This window comes from Mytilus californianus, unplaced genomic scaffold (genome assembly GCF_021869535.1).
Source record: "Mytilus californianus isolate M0D057914Y unplaced genomic scaffold, xbMytCali1.0.p SCAF_2, whole genome shotgun sequence".
In the NCBI taxonomy this organism is placed as follows: Eukaryota; Metazoa; Mollusca; class Bivalvia; order Mytilida; family Mytilidae; genus Mytilus; species Mytilus californianus.
In genome coordinates, this window is record NW_026262668.1 from 80766887 (window position 1) to 80784190 (window position 17304).

At 31.4% G+C, this 17304-nt stretch overlaps 1 protein-coding gene across 2 annotated transcripts in view; it reads left to right on the forward strand.

The window, feature by feature from the left end:
• The window catches only part of LOC127728272 (collagen alpha-1(I) chain-like), a 156644-nt gene that overhangs the window by 15498 nt on the left and 123842 nt on the right, over nt 1–17304 (forward strand). For both annotated transcript variants that reach the window (XM_052235556.1, XM_052235557.1), the window contains exons 5-18: nt 869–1333; nt 1976–2023; nt 2530–2592; nt 3238–3312; nt 4109–4174; nt 4667–4723; nt 5315–5368; nt 6254–6307; nt 9265–9318; nt 11247–11300; nt 11657–11710; nt 14464–14508; nt 16692–16745; nt 17050–17094. In XM_052235556.1, coding sequence (XP_052091516.1) covers nt 869–1333; nt 1976–2023; nt 2530–2592; nt 3238–3312; nt 4109–4174; nt 4667–4723; nt 5315–5368; nt 6254–6307; nt 9265–9318; nt 11247–11300; nt 11657–11710; nt 14464–14508; nt 16692–16745; nt 17050–17094 — 1188 coding nt within the window. The remainder of the gene's footprint in view (nt 1–868; nt 1334–1975; nt 2024–2529; nt 2593–3237; nt 3313–4108; nt 4175–4666; nt 4724–5314; nt 5369–6253; nt 6308–9264; nt 9319–11246; nt 11301–11656; nt 11711–14463; nt 14509–16691; nt 16746–17049; nt 17095–17304) is intronic.

Genomic DNA, 17304 nt, shown 5'->3' on the forward strand with positions numbered 1-17304 from the left:
AAAAGACCTTCACAGTACACAATACCAGTAGGTTTTGTCCTTGAGAATTGTGCCCCACCTAGAAATGGTAAATTGTTTAAATATATTATCACAATCTGTTTAGATCCTATCCACTTGACCATTTGTATTCTGAGATCTTTTAAGTAGACTGTAGATTTAGTGCTGTATGGGCACTAGAGGTCATGCCCTACTCCACATATCATCAATTGTTAAATATATTTAAAACAGTTTATATTCAAACTAATTAACCCTCTATATTTTTATTTGCCACGGCAATACTGTTTCAGAAATGACATGTGTATGTTGGGGCCTTTTCTTTACTTGAAGTGTTTTCCAAAACCTGTAAACATGTACTAAAACTAAAAAAAGTGTTAAAAAAATCAATAAAATTCTACAAAATACTGTAAATGTCTTTAAGGATATTATTATATTATTTTTTTGTGAATTTTTTTTTTGCAAATTATGGTTGACTAACCCAATCACCATCAAACATCATTGCTACTGTTAATAGAGGAAGAAAATTCTATAAAAATAAATAGATAAATGAAATACTAAAAACTAAGTCCTCTGATAATAGCAAGATATATAAAAAATAATACCAAAAGCGAGAACATTCAGTTTCTCTAGCTGATGTAAGTTATAAGAAGCTAAAAATAAAAGGGGATAACAAATTTACATTTTTAAATAGACTCAACTGAGTTAGTTGAATAAACCAATCCATTTAAAAAATTGTAGCAAATTTTTCTCAAACCAGAAAATTTGATCAGGTTTATGTCTAGATCCTAGATATTTATCAAAATTCCTCTGTTAATTATCCTTAGAAATCATCACAAATCATTATACATTTTATCTAACTATTGATTTATAGGGATTAATCCAAGATCTAGCAGTGCTACCAGGAGACCATGGTATGAAACATTGTATAGAGTTCTGTCCAGAATGTATGAAGGGTCCAGGTAATGGCGTTAAGTCTGAACAGCCACCACTTCCTGTCTTCACTGAAGATGGAGGTATGTATGTTATGGGCGGTGACAAAGTTGGAGGTGGAATGCCTTTACTTGGTAAAGATGGAGCTGGACTTCAAATGGTTGATAAAAATGGAGCTGGACTTCAAATGGTTGATAAAAATGGACAAGGACTTCCTTTAACAGAGAATGAAACTTTCGTGCCATATTCTCCAATGCCAGGGGGAGATAAAAATGGAGGCATGTTTGTGGATGGTGGATTAGGAATACCAGTTGTGGGTGGTGACAAAAAGACTGGAGGGCAATTTGTTGTTGGAGATAAGGTTTACGATAAAGAAGGATATATAGTTGGAAAAGATGGCAGCCTGGTAACTTTGTTATCTATACATTCTACATTTAGATTACTTAAGGAATGACTGTAATATTTTTTCTGTCTATGAATAAATAACATCAAAAATATGGTGCACACTGAATAACAGTGTGCACCACATTTTTGAGGTTATTTTGAATAGACAGAAAATTTTTTACAGTCATTCCTTATAATTTAATTCTAAATTCCATTTTTAAGGAGTAAATCATGAAAAAAAACCGTTGATGATGTCACGGTCAAATGATAAAATTATTTTAATGAGCTGATAGACAAAAAACTTTCAGCCAATCAGAAGACGTGTTACATCTAAAATTAAATAATATTCAAATTAAAATAAAAAATAAAATTAATTATCCATGAACAAGTGATTGAAGCAAGTTTATTGATTGTGAGGAATGCAACCTTATAAACCAAAAGGTATATCAGCAGGAATTTAAAAAGTTATTTTGGATGTATTATATGCCTGAATATCATACTTATGATTACTAGGCTTTAACTTCTTTTGGAGTTTTGACCTTAACTTATCCTTTTCACCAAATATATTTTTTGTACACATTTACCCTAATGTTATTTAATAATAGATAGTTATAATATTTACTTTTGATGAATTAGATTTATATGCTTTATCTTATATTTTCAGCTAGTAGAATATGATGCAGCAGCTGGAGTGTCCTATGCTTACAGATATGTAAGTACACTTTTAAACATATATGCTTTATCAGAATAAAAATTCCTATTACCATTTGTTTTGAAAAATGCTATAGTTGAGCCCAGTTGCCACTATCAAAGTATTTTTTTACCAATAATTTTTTTTTGCAATGACAGTAATCAGAAAAAAAATTGACAAACTTTGAAAACAACAGTGACAACCAAGCTGTATAGAGCCAAACATGACAATTAACACTTAAATATAAGTTTCCAGGGTAACAGCTTTCAAATTTCATTATTTTGTTTACTGTAGACTGACTTATGGAACTTAATTCAATGACTATTTTGTAGTTAGTTTGATGATTTAATGTTAAATTTTCTAACAGTATTTAATTTTATTCTGTTAATCAGAAAAATATTAGGAATTCTATATCACAAATTTTATCACAATAATGCTTACTGGCATATATTAGTTAATATTTTCCCTTTTTTCTTTATTTCATGGAATGTTGATTCAAATTCGCTCCCAAATATATTATATTTCAGGGCCCACCTGGACCACCAGGCCCAAGAGGACCAGCTGGACCACAAGGTCCAAAAGGAGATTCAGTAAGTTCAATACTATGATACTAAGGAGATGTGGTATGATTGCCAATGAGACAACTATCCACCACAGTTCAAATGAAGTGGATGTAAGCAATTAAAGGCAACCGTATGGCCTTTCAACAATGAGAAAAACCCATACCATGTAGTTGGCTATGAAAGGCCCCCACATGAAAAATATGAAACAGTTCAATTGAGAAAACTAACTGCCTAATTTATAACAAAACAATTATGGAAAACAAATATGACAGACATGAACCAGTGACAACCACTGGACTACAGGCTCCTGACTTTGGAAAGGCACATATAGAATGTGGCAGGTTTAAACATGTTAAGGTGCCAACCCTCCAATAACCTGTGATAGTGGTGTAACAGAACACTGTATTACAGAAACACCAATTTTTTCACTTAAAAAGCAAGCATGACCAGCTGTACAACTTTAGGTCATATATGATTAGTCCTTTCAGGGCAAGCATAAAAGACAAATACATAGGCTTGCTTGAGGAAATTTTTTTAAGATGGAAAAAACTGATAAAGAAAATTCAGGGGTGCATATCAAGCAGACTGTTATTATGAACACTTCAACACTATCGGATTGAAAGTAAACATTTAAGATTTTTGTTTTGTTGATAATGTACTTTCATTTTGTAGGGATATTCCGGCAGGGACGGAGTTCCAGGATCATCTGGTCTACCAGGAGCTCCAGGCCATGTTTTTGTTATTCCTGTAAGTCAGTTATTGTTGTCATTTATCTATATTATTTACTTTTTCAAACTGTCAAAAGCCTACTAGAAGTCAAGATATAAACAAACTTGGATTGACAGTTTCCTTTATTTGAAATTTCTTAAAGTTTTGGAACATGCAACGCTTTAAAATTGAAATGGGTTTAATGACTTAAACCTACATTTTCTGGGAATCAAACAAACTGAAATATGAAATAAAAACCAAAAATTTCAAGTTGATCATAAATCACAATGATTCTGGATTCATCTAAGGGGTATGTTCTGCTTATCAAATGGCAAGAAATGGTCTTATTTTATTTTTTTTTGCTGTAAAATATGTTTGAATTTGACTTAAAATAATTTTACTCATTTGATTGGGCATGCAATATTTGCATTTTATGAATGGGGACACTTGCCTGCAAGCATATTACAAAGTTAATGAAGTTTGACGTGAAAAATTTCTTTTTTCTACTGATTGATTCCAATATACTATTTGTGTCATTGGCCTCTTGACTGGCAAATATAACTGTATGGTCTGTCAGTACTCAAATCTCCTAATTTGGACAATATTGAATTGCTCATTTTTAGTCTAAATAAATTTCAATGAACTTATAAGCTACAATATCTTAAAGATGTGTTAATAAAGAATAAACCAACTTGTTATGTACATGAATGTTTTATTTTATTTCATTGCTTACCTTAATTTTTAAGTCTGATGCAATTAAAATAAGATAAATTTAGTTTGCCGTTCATAATGTATCATGAAAATACCATAAAACTGTTGCTTGTTTGGTTTACAGATGAATTGGGACCAAAAGAGGGCTCCACAAGCTGAGGCATTCAGACAAATGTTATCACAGCATATGGTAAGTATAAACACATTGAAAGTATACTGACAGAACATTGTGATGGTACATAACTATGATCCAACTATAAGCACAATCCAAATGCAATTATCTTAACAAAACAACTTCATCAAATGTGCTTTTGAGCCAAGGCTCTGTGTTGAAGACCGTACATTGACCTATAATGGTTACTTTTATAAATTTTGACTTGAATGGAGAGTTGTCTCATTGGCACTCATACCACATCTTCTTATATCTATTTTGTGGTCTTTATATATTAGAAAAGCAAACAATTTAAAACTTTAAATGTAGATGTAAGGAAATATTGTATTCATGACCTTTAAATGCATGATCAATTAGTTGATGTTAATGCATCATAATTGTTTCAGCAATTAAAAGTGCAGGTTGTTAAATAAGAGTGTTTATGAAGAAAGTGGTTAAAGGAACTGACTTCTTAAGATTCCATCATTTATTATATAACTTATTTTTTAAAATTATATATTCTTATTACAGATGTCTATGCATGGAGCAAATGGACCTCAGGGTATGACTGGAAATTCAGGACCTGTGGTACGTTAATTTTAGAACATTTAATGGCTTTTGCAATAAATGTAAAGGAATAAGTGATGTCTGAAATAAAAGAAATGATATCCAGTATTTAGTATTTATAAACAATATCCTGAAATAATTGAATCCCTAATGAATTGTCTCCTCTAGATATCTTAGTTGAGCGAAATAATGATTATGGTTTTACATTTTGTTTTTAAAGTGATTATAAAAGATTTATGGGTTAAAAAACAAAAGATTTATTCTTTAATCAGTCTGATAGTATCCAATTGGGTCATTCTCCTTGGTAAACCTCCAAACTGCAGAATGAATTCTTAAATTTTACAATCAGTTCTCAGTTCTTTCTAGAATATAATTGAACACAGGGGTTAATTTTTATGATGTGATTTGTAAACAAGTATATGTTTTGATTGTAGTTTTTTAAGCTAGCTTATGCATATAAAATAAAGATTTATTCATTTCAATTTACAGTTTCAACAAAGTTGAAATAGATGTTTGTTTTGACTCACTTTGAAAATATATTGGGAAGAAAAAAATACTGTTGTTTTATAATATATTATTTTTACAAATTTTTCAAACAAAAATTAATTACAGGGACCTCCAGGAGAATCAGGATTAAAGGGAGATATTGGACACCCAGGAGAACAGGTATTCTTTTCTAATGATCTCAACTTTTAATAATTGTTGCTTGATGGTCTAGATACTTTTTTCCATCAATCTTGAAAATCAAAAGAGCATTGTCTCTACATTATTTGGTTAAAGTTGGGAACATATCAATGACAAAAAAAGTCGGAAGCACTCAGAGTTGCTTCTTCTGATTGAAATTTTTTGTAATGTTTATTTATATTGTACAAGATGTATTTTCTTTTTATAGTAAAATATTGTTTACAATTAAATGCCAATCTGCCTAAGAATCAGGCAGTGGTGAAAACATGACAAACAAAAACCTGTTCAAGTTTACATTAATTTATGTTCAAAATGTTTAATGGTGCACGAAAATAACTTTCGTTTCCTTTTCCTGTTCTGGTATTTCAAGATATAATTTGGTTGAAATGCACTATAAATTAACAATTAAGGGGAGCTAACTCCGTAATTTGCTATCATTGTAATCAAAATGTATCTAGAGATTTCTCGAATTACCAGACACGCAGAAACAAAAGACCTACCATTTCTAACTCACGATGAGGGTAACTTCAAAATAGGATAGTTAGGTCAGTAGGTGTTTTTCGGCCATGTTTTGAAATTTTTCTAAATTGCCTGATTCTTACAAAGACTTGCACTTAAATGAGGACAGAGTTATTCAGCTACTTGTCAACTTTACCTTAGTCTCTCTAGCTATAAAATTTATGAGAATTTTGAACTATCATATAAAATTTATCAAAGCATATGTTGGTTTATTTATTTATTTATTTTAATGAAAATGGGTATTCTTGTACTTTTATATGTTTTTCAACTGCAATTCAATGTCAATTTGCACTGATATCCTTCCATGAGAATATGACCCATATCTCATCTTGGAACTTTTAATTTTAGGGACCTCAAGGAGGCCGTGGTGCACCAGGACCACAGGGTAATCCAGGAAAACGAGTAAGTTTTTGCAAATATCAATGACCGGTAGGCAGTAAAAAGCAATTTGTTAGATAATTGGATTATGATCATTTAGTCATACCACTCTGTCCATCAATCCTTCTGTCCATCAATCCTTCTGTCCATCAATCCTTCTGTCTGCCAATTCATTTTTTCCTCACTTTTTTTGTTATGACTGATTCCATTGATTGGATATTTGTTTACAGTCATATAATAAGAAGTGAGAGATTTTGAATTTCATTCTGCTTGAGTGATTTTTGCAGAATTTGTTCCCCTTTGGCATAGATAATTGCTTAAAATTGTGTGTTTCATCTTCTTTCCAGTAGGGGATATTGCATTGCATATATGCAATACCTTCAGAATGGTTTTCTGTGATGAAACGAAACATCCGGAACATCAATCAACTAATATTTATAAAGCTTTTTGTCTTAGTTGAAATAGATTATTTTTGAAGAAATAAATCATGTTAGTTTAATTCTATAATTTTTTAAAAGTTAATTAAGAATGAATGTGTTACAAAAATTTCATATTTATAACTTTTCTTGTTTCTTTTAAAGTTTTATCTATCATGTTATGTCAAAAAATTAGCAATTTTTGTCTCGCCTTGACGGAGTCAAAAAGCGAGACATAGGTATGCTGTTTCCGACGTCAGCGTCAACAATGTATTAGTTTGTGATTAGGTCTAGTTCATGGTGAACCACTAGTGGTAGGTCAATGATATTTGGTATGCAGTTGTATTAGCATTGGCACATTTCATTACCTTGGAGATTATTTGGCCCCGCCCCCTCAGTCAAGGTCTATTGACTTTGAAACTTTTCATAGTTTACATGTATTAGTTTGTGATTAGGTCAATTTATGGGGAACCACTAGTGGTAGGTCAATAATATTTGGTATGCAGTTGTATAAGCATTGGCATATCTCATTTCCATGGAGATTATTTGGCTCCGCCCTCTTAGTCATGGTCTATAGACTTTGAAAATTTTTCTAAGTTAACATGTTTTAGTTTGTGATTAGGTCAGTTCTAGGGGAACCATTAGTGGTAGGCCAATGTTAATTGGTATTCAGTTGTATAAGCATTAGCAGATCTCATTTCCATGGAGAATATTTGGCCCCGCCCCCTCAGTCATGGTCTATTTACTTTGAAACTTTTGCTTAGTTTACATGTATTAGTTTGTGATTAGATCAGTTTAAGATGAACTGCTAATGTTACCGTATAAACTCGCTTAATAGTCGATCCTACTATAAGTCGGGGGCCCTTTTCAGCTCCAAATTCTAAGGATTTAGTCTTGACCCTCGTATAAGTCGGACAAAATTTGGGCATTTTTTTTTCAGCTGACAGTAACTGAACGCCGGTAAAACCAATGCAAATCCAGGAATAATATTCATTTCTGCATTAATGTTTGTTTGGTTTGAATTTAGTTGATGCTCATCATGATAATTTATATTGCTGTTAATAATAAAGATGTATTCATTTCTCTTGTTTTGTTCACTGTTCAAATGTTAGATTAGCCATGTGTTGTTTACGTAATGCATCAATGATTTTGTAGGGTATGACTAACAACCTATTGTTTGAGAAAAGCGAATATAAACCAATATGAACCTGAAAAATTTAAAGTCAATCAACACTTGATGAAAATATTTTTCACAGCATACATAACTCGGTGTTAAATGAGCATGTACACTTCATAATTCTTATTATATTGTGATGATTAAAGGATTAAAAAAATTAAGTGAAGCTAATCAATATATTAAAATAACTAACTCCAACTCATTAGTGTCATCTGTTTACCTATCACTGATAGTTTTCACACCTTTAGTAAATACAACTCTTTGTCTCTTAATTGGGGTTATCAATGGATTATATTGGCTTGTCAATCAATTTTGTAATTTTTGTTTGCCTGAGACACTTTAATGAATAATATTTTGATTTTGGGAATGAATCTTAAAATTATTTTTTGATTATTATATGATTTATAAGCATTGAATTGATATCATGATATCACAATAATGACACAATAACTCCGCTGAAAACATCCTTTCACATATTTGGTACATTGTTATCTCCTTTTCAATTTTGGTTCTTGGCTCTTCTTTTGGGTTTATAGGAAAACCATGTGACCATGAAAATCAATACACAAACCGGAAACAGTAGAATTTCAACACGAATTTGCAGAAAATGTTTACCAAAGAACAAATAAAACACAAAGACAGTATTGTAGTCATTTATTTTCAACAAAAACTTTTTATTTATTGATTTATGGAAGTTTGGCAATCAAAAACGTAGTTTTGAACAGGAAATTCACTCCTGACCACTTTTCTCAAGCTTGGATTTTTCCTCGGGTCGCTAGATCTCGTCTATTAGTCGGTCCCCCTCTCTGGATTATGAATTTTACTCCCAATTTTCCGACTAATAAGCGAGTAGGAACGGTAAGTCAATGATATTTGGTATGCAAATTTATTGGCATTTGCAAGTATCGTTTCCATGGAGATTATATAGCCCCACCCCTGATCATGGTTCATCGACTTTTAAACTTTTACATAGTTTACAAGTTAATGTTTGTGTTTAGGTTTGTTTAAAGGGAACGACTTATAATAAGTCAATGGTATTTGGTATGCAGTTGTATTAGCATTGGCACATCTCATTCCATGGAGATTGTTTAGCCATGTACCTTCAGTCATGGTTCATCGACTTTGAATATTTGCATTACTTACATTGTTAAAGTATTGCTATTTTAATTTCAACATTTGCATTATCAAAATTACAAAAAGGCGAGACATATCTCTGCGATAACAGTTTATGTTTTTATTTTACTGGATCTCGAATTATACAATGGCAAAAAAAGTAGTGAATTTCATTTTATTGATTATTTTATGGTAATAATGATCCAAGAAATGTAGTAGAATGGTAAGCATACAAAAATTTCACAGTAAGTGAATGAGTTTGATATTTATTACAGGGAAGAGTTGGAAGAGACGGTGAAAGAGGAGCTATGGGATCACAAGGAGACAAGGTACAATATACATACTACAGATGACAAAATGGCCAGAGCTAGTTATACCCCATGCTACAAGGTAGCCTGGCTGTCAGTCATCTTGGCATATGGATAACAAATCAAACACTTCATACAGAATTGCAAATTTCCTCTGATATATGGTCACCATAATAAGGCTTTTATCTCTATTGATTTTTGAAGCCACTTCCTTTAAGGTCATGGTCATAGTTACTGACCAAAATAAGTGCAGGAATTATTAAAAGGTATTATTAGTTTCCTGATTATAACTCTATAAGAATATGTGGGATAGGAATATAGCTTAATGAGTGGAATACTTTATTCATTTTGATATCAATGTATCCAAGGTCAAGGTCAAAGCTAAAATAAGTCTGATAAATTTCTACTCCACTGCCATGGCAAAGGAGGCATTAAGTTTTACCCTTGTTCATCTGTAAGTCCATCCATATGTCTGTCCATAGATCCATAAGTCCCAAAATTAGTTTCTGTTCTCCAACTTTATTTTCTGCAGCCAAATGTTATGAAACTGGTACACAATGCTTATTACCACCAAACACAGATTAAATTCGAATATAATATAGGTGATGTTATCACCGTTCTCAAGTTGGCAAATTTGTTGTTTCCGCATTCTTACTTTAGTTTTTTTGAACCAAATGTTGTGAACCTTATACACAAATGCTTATTACCACCAAACACAGATCAATTTTGAATTTGGATGGTGATACTTTCACTGTTCTCGAGTTATGTCCCTTTATAAATAGAAAATTAATGAATTTGCCATATATTTTCAAGGAGGGCATCTGTGTCGCATAGACACATTCTTCTTTTATTTTTTTCTGGGGATTCATAGAAAGTCTGTCCCTGCATTCGTCCTTGTTAGCGATGTCATGTGTACAATTCTTGATAAATAGATCAATTATTTCTAAAAGAGTTATGCCCCATGGAAATATTAATTATATGGAAAATCGCATTGTTAGCACTCTCTAATGTACAAATTTTACCAAATTTTAATAAATTTGTATCAAAGGTTTATATCAGCAATGTCTCGGACAAGTTCCAAAATCTGTGCTGATCAAACTATTTTTAAAAGAGTTATGTCCCTTGGATATATTAATTATCAAGAAAATTGCATTGTAAGTGCTCTAAAGCCTACATTTCTTCAAAGATTTTTTTGAAATTTATATCTAAGGTTTAGATCAGCAATTTCTGATCCTAATTCAAAAAGAAGTGTCGATCAGTTATTTTCAAAAGAGTTATTCCCCTTGAAAATATTAATTCTATGGAAAACTGTATTGTAAGCATTCTAACATTCACCACTCTTGCCAGATATTTATGAAATTTATATCAAAGGTATATATAAAAATTGTCTTGGACAAGTTCGAAAATCAGTGCAGATCAACTATTTTTAAAAGAGTTATGCCCCTTGGAAGTATTAATTATATGAAAAAAGCTTACATTTCTCTGTTATTATAAAAATTTGAAGAATAAAAAAAATTTTTTTTAGTTATTGTCCTTGGACAGATTAAAGATGTGCAAAACGGGGATACTGGAACTATGTTCTTTTAATTTTTCAAAGGGTTTAATGAAGTTTCATTCAACATATCTCCTGGATTACTACCGGTAAACAAAATGATTTCATATTTGGTCAGCAGTCATAAATAACGAAGAGATTTTTGGGAGGTAATCATTTAATTGATTGGTTTGGATTGGTTTTTGTTTTATTGCAGGGGCAACTTTTTCCTGATTATTCAGAATAGCCATTTAATTGTGCTGATCTCTTAAAAGAGGCCCACACTGTTTGATTCTATTTTGTTAAGCAGAACATCTGTAACTTTAAGATTAAAGTAATTTTCAATTATAAAGGCAAAGGATTTTTTCCTTTGTTATCTTTGTATTTTATTTTGAAAGTGATATTTTGATCATTTCAGGGAGATTTAGGTTACAATGGAATGCCAGGAATGAATGGACATAAAGGAGATAGGGTATGTGGAAACAAGTCATTCCCAAGACATGTTTGTTGTGTGTTTTCAGATTAATAATGATTAATCAAAATTTGTGAAAGAAATTGTGGAAATTTAAATCAACACAATGTAGTCTGAATGCAATAAGTGTTAAACTATATAGCAAGGAACCAGTCTGTAGTATTTCTTAATGTATTAAGATATGGATGACCAGTTAATTGAAGGTTTGATTAAGTTGTGATTGAGCGATGAAAAATTACTTTTAGAATTACAATTCATATGTTGTTCAAATACAATATTTATGCTGTTGATGGTCATATTTAGAATTTTAGTATGCAGTTATATGTTATCTTTTTCAATATCTTACTTTATTTCAGGGTCATCTTGGAGCCTCAGGAACACCTGGACCAGTTGGACCAGAAGGTCCACAGGTAAACACAACAATGTCAAAGAGCATTTTTGCAACAACTTAATATGAAAGAGCAAATGAAGATTTCATATATATTTTCTACAGAAAGCCTTGTATTCTACACATTTATGAATTGCTGACATCCCATTGAATTGCTTTGAAAATGTGGGAAATCATTTTCCCATCTTTTGCTGAAACTTGGTTTAGTTACAACTTGTTTATGGTCTTGAGCAAATATTTCATCAATCAAATTATATCCTGAATATTAAATATTAAGTTGTTAAGAAATATTTTATAAATGATTTAAAGCTACTTCATAAGTTTTAACCAACAATGATTAATCTGTAATAAAAAAAAAAAAAAAAGGTTGGGCCTTTATTAGCCTAAATTGTATATATGATGGAATAAGATCAAAACAAATGCAGATATTGGGCGTTTATTAGCCATAGTTGTATATATGATCATGGAAGTATTATATTGACAGGAACTACAACGATTTATTAGCACTTATTTATAACCCGGGGAGCGCTTTAGAAAAGATATGGAAACTGTCTAATTAATACGCTATCGTTAATTTCCTTTTGTGACTATCTGCGATGCCTCGGTCATAAATTGACCAGAGATACTTCTTATCAATCACATGGTTTTTATCGAGACACGTTAACACCAATACCTGTTGGAAAACACCTTTGCTTATTTCAATTGCGTCTTTTGACCTTTAATCATAAACAACTTATTTAAACAAATCGACTGATGCATAAAAAATTTATACTATAATCTTTTAAAGTAGTAAGTGACATTATTTTATTTCTTCAGGGGTTAAGTTAAAACCGTGATAATGGTGTGTTCCAGTTACTGTCGAGTCACGAAAATGTTCCTGATATAAATATACACCTGCGACGAATCGATTAATATATATAGTAAAGAGCCTAGATTATAAGCCTGGAAAGTAGAAATTTTCAGTTTTATATGCGAAAATTAATCCATCAAGGGCTGAATAACATAGAAATTATATATAACAAATATAGTAAAAAAGACGCACCTCGTTATTATACCCCAGGCAAATTTTTCTATTTCTATTTGTGCATTTATGAATATGCCGATCATGACTTGTGATTTGATCCGTATTTATCAATTTGAGAAAAAACGAAGACATATAAAATGTTATGGAATGGCTAAACTATCTCTATCCCATAAAATATTTTATCACTTTCTGTCCAAATGATACTAGTAAATATTACCATATATAATTCAACACACCGGGGCTCAACTGAAACATTCTTATACCAACCAATGATCTTACCCAGGATGTAAAGCGAAGCCTTATAATTCTAACATATTTAAAATCTCTATGATTTTTTTTTTATTTTAATCAGAACAATCAGTTTACAATTGTCCTAAATATGCATGAAATGTATGCCACTGGACGTTAAACAAACAGTAATTAATCACAACTTGCCATATTCTACAGAAAAATAAATCAATAAACATGGTGTATTTATTCAATTAATATGGTACAAATTTCCATCGTCAATGTGTTTTTTTTTCAAGAATTTTTAATAATGTCTCGCACAAATCAATCAGCATATATAGGCAAATGTAGGGTAATGGAATCTGCCAAGGTTTGCCGATTGCTGTTTCCTTAGAATTTATGACAATTTTTACTTCGTTTATTTCCGTAATCTCAAAAGCAACCGAGAATGAGAATAATGTAGGGTCCCACACGCTGATGTGTAAATAACGTACCATGTTTCAAGTTAATTAACATGTCATTAAATTGCGCGTGGCATCGCAGATAAAACGTTTGAAGTCGGGTTGTAGTAGTTCCTGTCAATATAATACTTCCATGATATGATGGAGTAAGACCAAAACAAATGCAGAGGTTGGGCCTTTGTTAGTCTAAGTTGTATACATGATGGACTAACATCAAAACAAATGTAGAGGTTGAGCCTTTATGAGCCTAAGTTGTATATATGATGGAATAAGACCAAAACAATTGCAGAGGTTGGGCCTTCATTAGCATATGTTGCATATATCATGGAATAAGACCAAAATAAATGCATAGGTTGGGCCTCTATTAGCCTAAGTTGTATATATGATGGAATAAGATCAAAACAAAGACAGAGGTTGGGCCTTTATTAGCTTTAGTTGTATATATATATGATGGAATAAGATCAAAACAAAGGCAGAGGTTGGGTCTTTATTAGCTTTAATAGTATATATGATGGAATAAGATAGAGGTTGGGCCTTTATTAGCCTTCGTTGTATATATGATGGAGAAAGACCAAAACAAATGAATTCAATGGTTGGCATCAACTTAATTGTTTCAAATGGTAGAGAGTAGTAGGTGAACAAATTAAAACCAAAATATAGATAAGATTCATTTCTTATGTTTCCTTATTTAACTGTAAAAATTATATTAACATACAAAACCTCTTAATACTAAGTGTGTGTCAAACATAGAACTGATTATTTAACCAAAATTTAGTATGAAAATCACAGTATTTTACATGTCATTATTTATTTTAGTAAAACAGTGTCTTGCTGATAGTTTATCTTAATATTTTTGTTTTGTTTGTTTTCTTTTCTTTTTGGAGTTGAAATTAATTTTAAAGATGTTTGTCAATCATGTGACCTTATTTCAGAAACCATTCAATTGAGTATCTTTTATACTGCAGTTCTCATACCTTGGAAATTGTACTTTGAGGATTAGAGAAAATATTAAATAAAATATTCAAAATAGATATGAATAGAAAATGTGAATTATCATTTCAGGGAGACATTGGCGAGCCAGGACCTGTGGGGCCACCAGGGGAATTGGTAAGTCGGATGTTGGTTATTGCTCTGAAGTATATATGGCTCTAACATGAAATGTGTGGTCATCATGCAAAAAGAAAATAGCTCCACATAAGAAAAATAAGTACAAAATTCATCTACACAAATAAAATTAATTTTTATTAGCGAATTCTATATTATGTGTGCATATTTGATAGCTCTGCTTTTATGTCATATAATGCAAAAACTTCAAAACTTAAATTCCTTATAAACTTAAGTCTTGATTGTATCTTATGAATGTTATTAAGAAAATTATGTCGTGCATACAGAACTTGGTATCAAAGATTTATATGGTATAAATGTCTCCAGCTTGGTTCTATTGGTAGTAGATTGACAGTTTATGTGGGTTCCATCTACCAAAAACCATTGCTTTTGGTGTTAGCATGTTTGAATTATAGCCTTTGACTGTAAATTTTCAGTTGATAAATGTGTAGTGATGCTAAAACTTAGAACTTGATCAGACAAAGATGACAATATATGGTGTTTGATGTTCTGTTTATGGCCATTTGTTTGATGCCATGAAACATTTAATTTTAATACTTTGCTCCCAAACTAGAGGGATTGATGAAAGTTATACTATAGTTATGATCATGCAAACCAGATAGAAAGGATCTGATTATTCTAGATGATCAAGCTTTTCTGCACTTTAATATGGTAAGATATCAGCTGCAAGTTACAATGTGAACCATATTGGAGAGTGAGACAGCTAGTGGAACAACAAGCATCAAATTGTGTTAAGCCTTGTAATCTATTTATTGTACTAATTCTAATAGTTTATATTTTACCTTGCTTAGTCTGTCCTCAATATTATGATTTGTTTGATATGAGATAAGTTCTCTTCTCACATTGTAAAGTTGCTGATAAGTTCTTCTTGGTTCTTCTCTGACATCACAAAGCCATCAAATGAGATAAGTTCTCTTCTCACATTGTGAAGTTGCTGATAACTTCTGCTTGGTTCTTCTCTAACATCACAAAGCCATCAAATGAGATAAGTTCTCTTCTCACATTGTAAAGTTGCTGATAAGTTCTGCTTGATTCTTCTCTAACGTCACAAAGCCATCAAATGAGATAAGTTCTCTTCTCACATTGTAAAGTTGCTGATAAGTTCTGCTTGTTTCCTTCCAACATCACAAAGCCATGATTTGAGATAAGTAGCAACTGAGTAGGGTAATATAGACATTTGAAGTACGCTAAATCAATTGTCTGTTTTTTCTTTTTCCCTGACTTACCAGAAAGTTTTTACATTCGTATCAATAGGATAATTTATTTGACCACATTCTAAAAGTTGGGACTATATATTGCATTCACTTTATAAAATAAGGAGACGTGGTATGATTGCTAATGAGACAACTATCCAACACAGTCAAAATGACATGTATTTAAGAAATTTTAAGTCACACTACGGCCTTCAACAATGAGCGAAACCAATACAGTATATTCAACTATTAAATGCCCAGACATGACAAAACTTGTAACAATTCAAACGAAAAACTAACTGCCTGGTTAATGACAAACTATGAATGAAAAACAGATATAACTAGATAACAATCAACAACAACCACTAAAATACAGGCCCCTGACTTGGGATAGGCACAAACAAAATGTGCCATGGTTAAACATGTTCTTTAGTGCTCAACCCTCCCTTAACCTGGGACAATGGTGTAACAGCACAACAAAAGAAAAAATTGTAAAAATCAGTTGAAAATGACTTGACTCCTCAGATTGGCACAAAGCACAAAAAACAAAAGACACAAAGTACCAGTTTAAGAGTTCAAAGCCAATAACAACTAATAAATAATTCATGTTCTCCTAGACTAAAGTATCAACCTTATCCGGCAGTCTGTATATAGACTAAATTATCAACCTTATCCATTTGTTCATCCAACACATATTTCAATCACTATTTTCTCAGGAACTACTGTACAGAAGGATTTCAAATTTGATCAGCAACTTGACAGTGATGAGTTGTTTGAACAGTTTTGAGATCTGTCAGGCACCTACGTACTTCTTGTTTTCCAATACTTTGAATTATGAGTAGCGGTATGCTAAGCATTACAATGCATGCATTCTTGTTTTGTTTCTTGTCAATCAAGGCAGTTCTTTTTATCCTGTACTGCAGTGTCAATTTATGAATACTCCATGTTACTTGTCAATTTTTTTTTATTCAGGGTCCAAGAGGTTTTATGGGAACAAGAGGAAGAGGTGGACCAATGGGAAGTCCTGTAAGTATAATAGCTGTAAAGCATCCCTCAGTGTGAACTTATTGAAGATTTGATTCATTTATAGTTTAATGTATAGATAGTTTAAAAGGCAAAATATGAACATAAAAATAGTTCATTCTTTTCCAGAAATAAGAAAATAATATGAAAGTGAAGTAGTGTTTATTATATTACATTAAAAAAATATAATTTGTGAAGATTGTTGTTTATTTCACAATAATAATTCTTTAAATTTTAGAATTTACATGCATAAAAGTCAAATACGAGCAACTAGATTATTTTATACATACTGTACATTGAATTTCAGGGTGTACCAGGAACTGAGGGACCACCTGGGCCAAAAGGCAATGAGGTAAGACTATCTAAAACATTGTCAGAAAAAAATAGTAATTGGCATAAACAATATAATAATGTTGTATTCCATCAATATATCATGTTTTTTTTTCATCATTTTAATTTGTTACCGGTACATTTTAATTGTGTCAACTCATAATACAAAATTTGTACCTAAACATTGTCTTTTCACTGTCTTAGAACATTAATAAAAGCTTAATGAGTCATT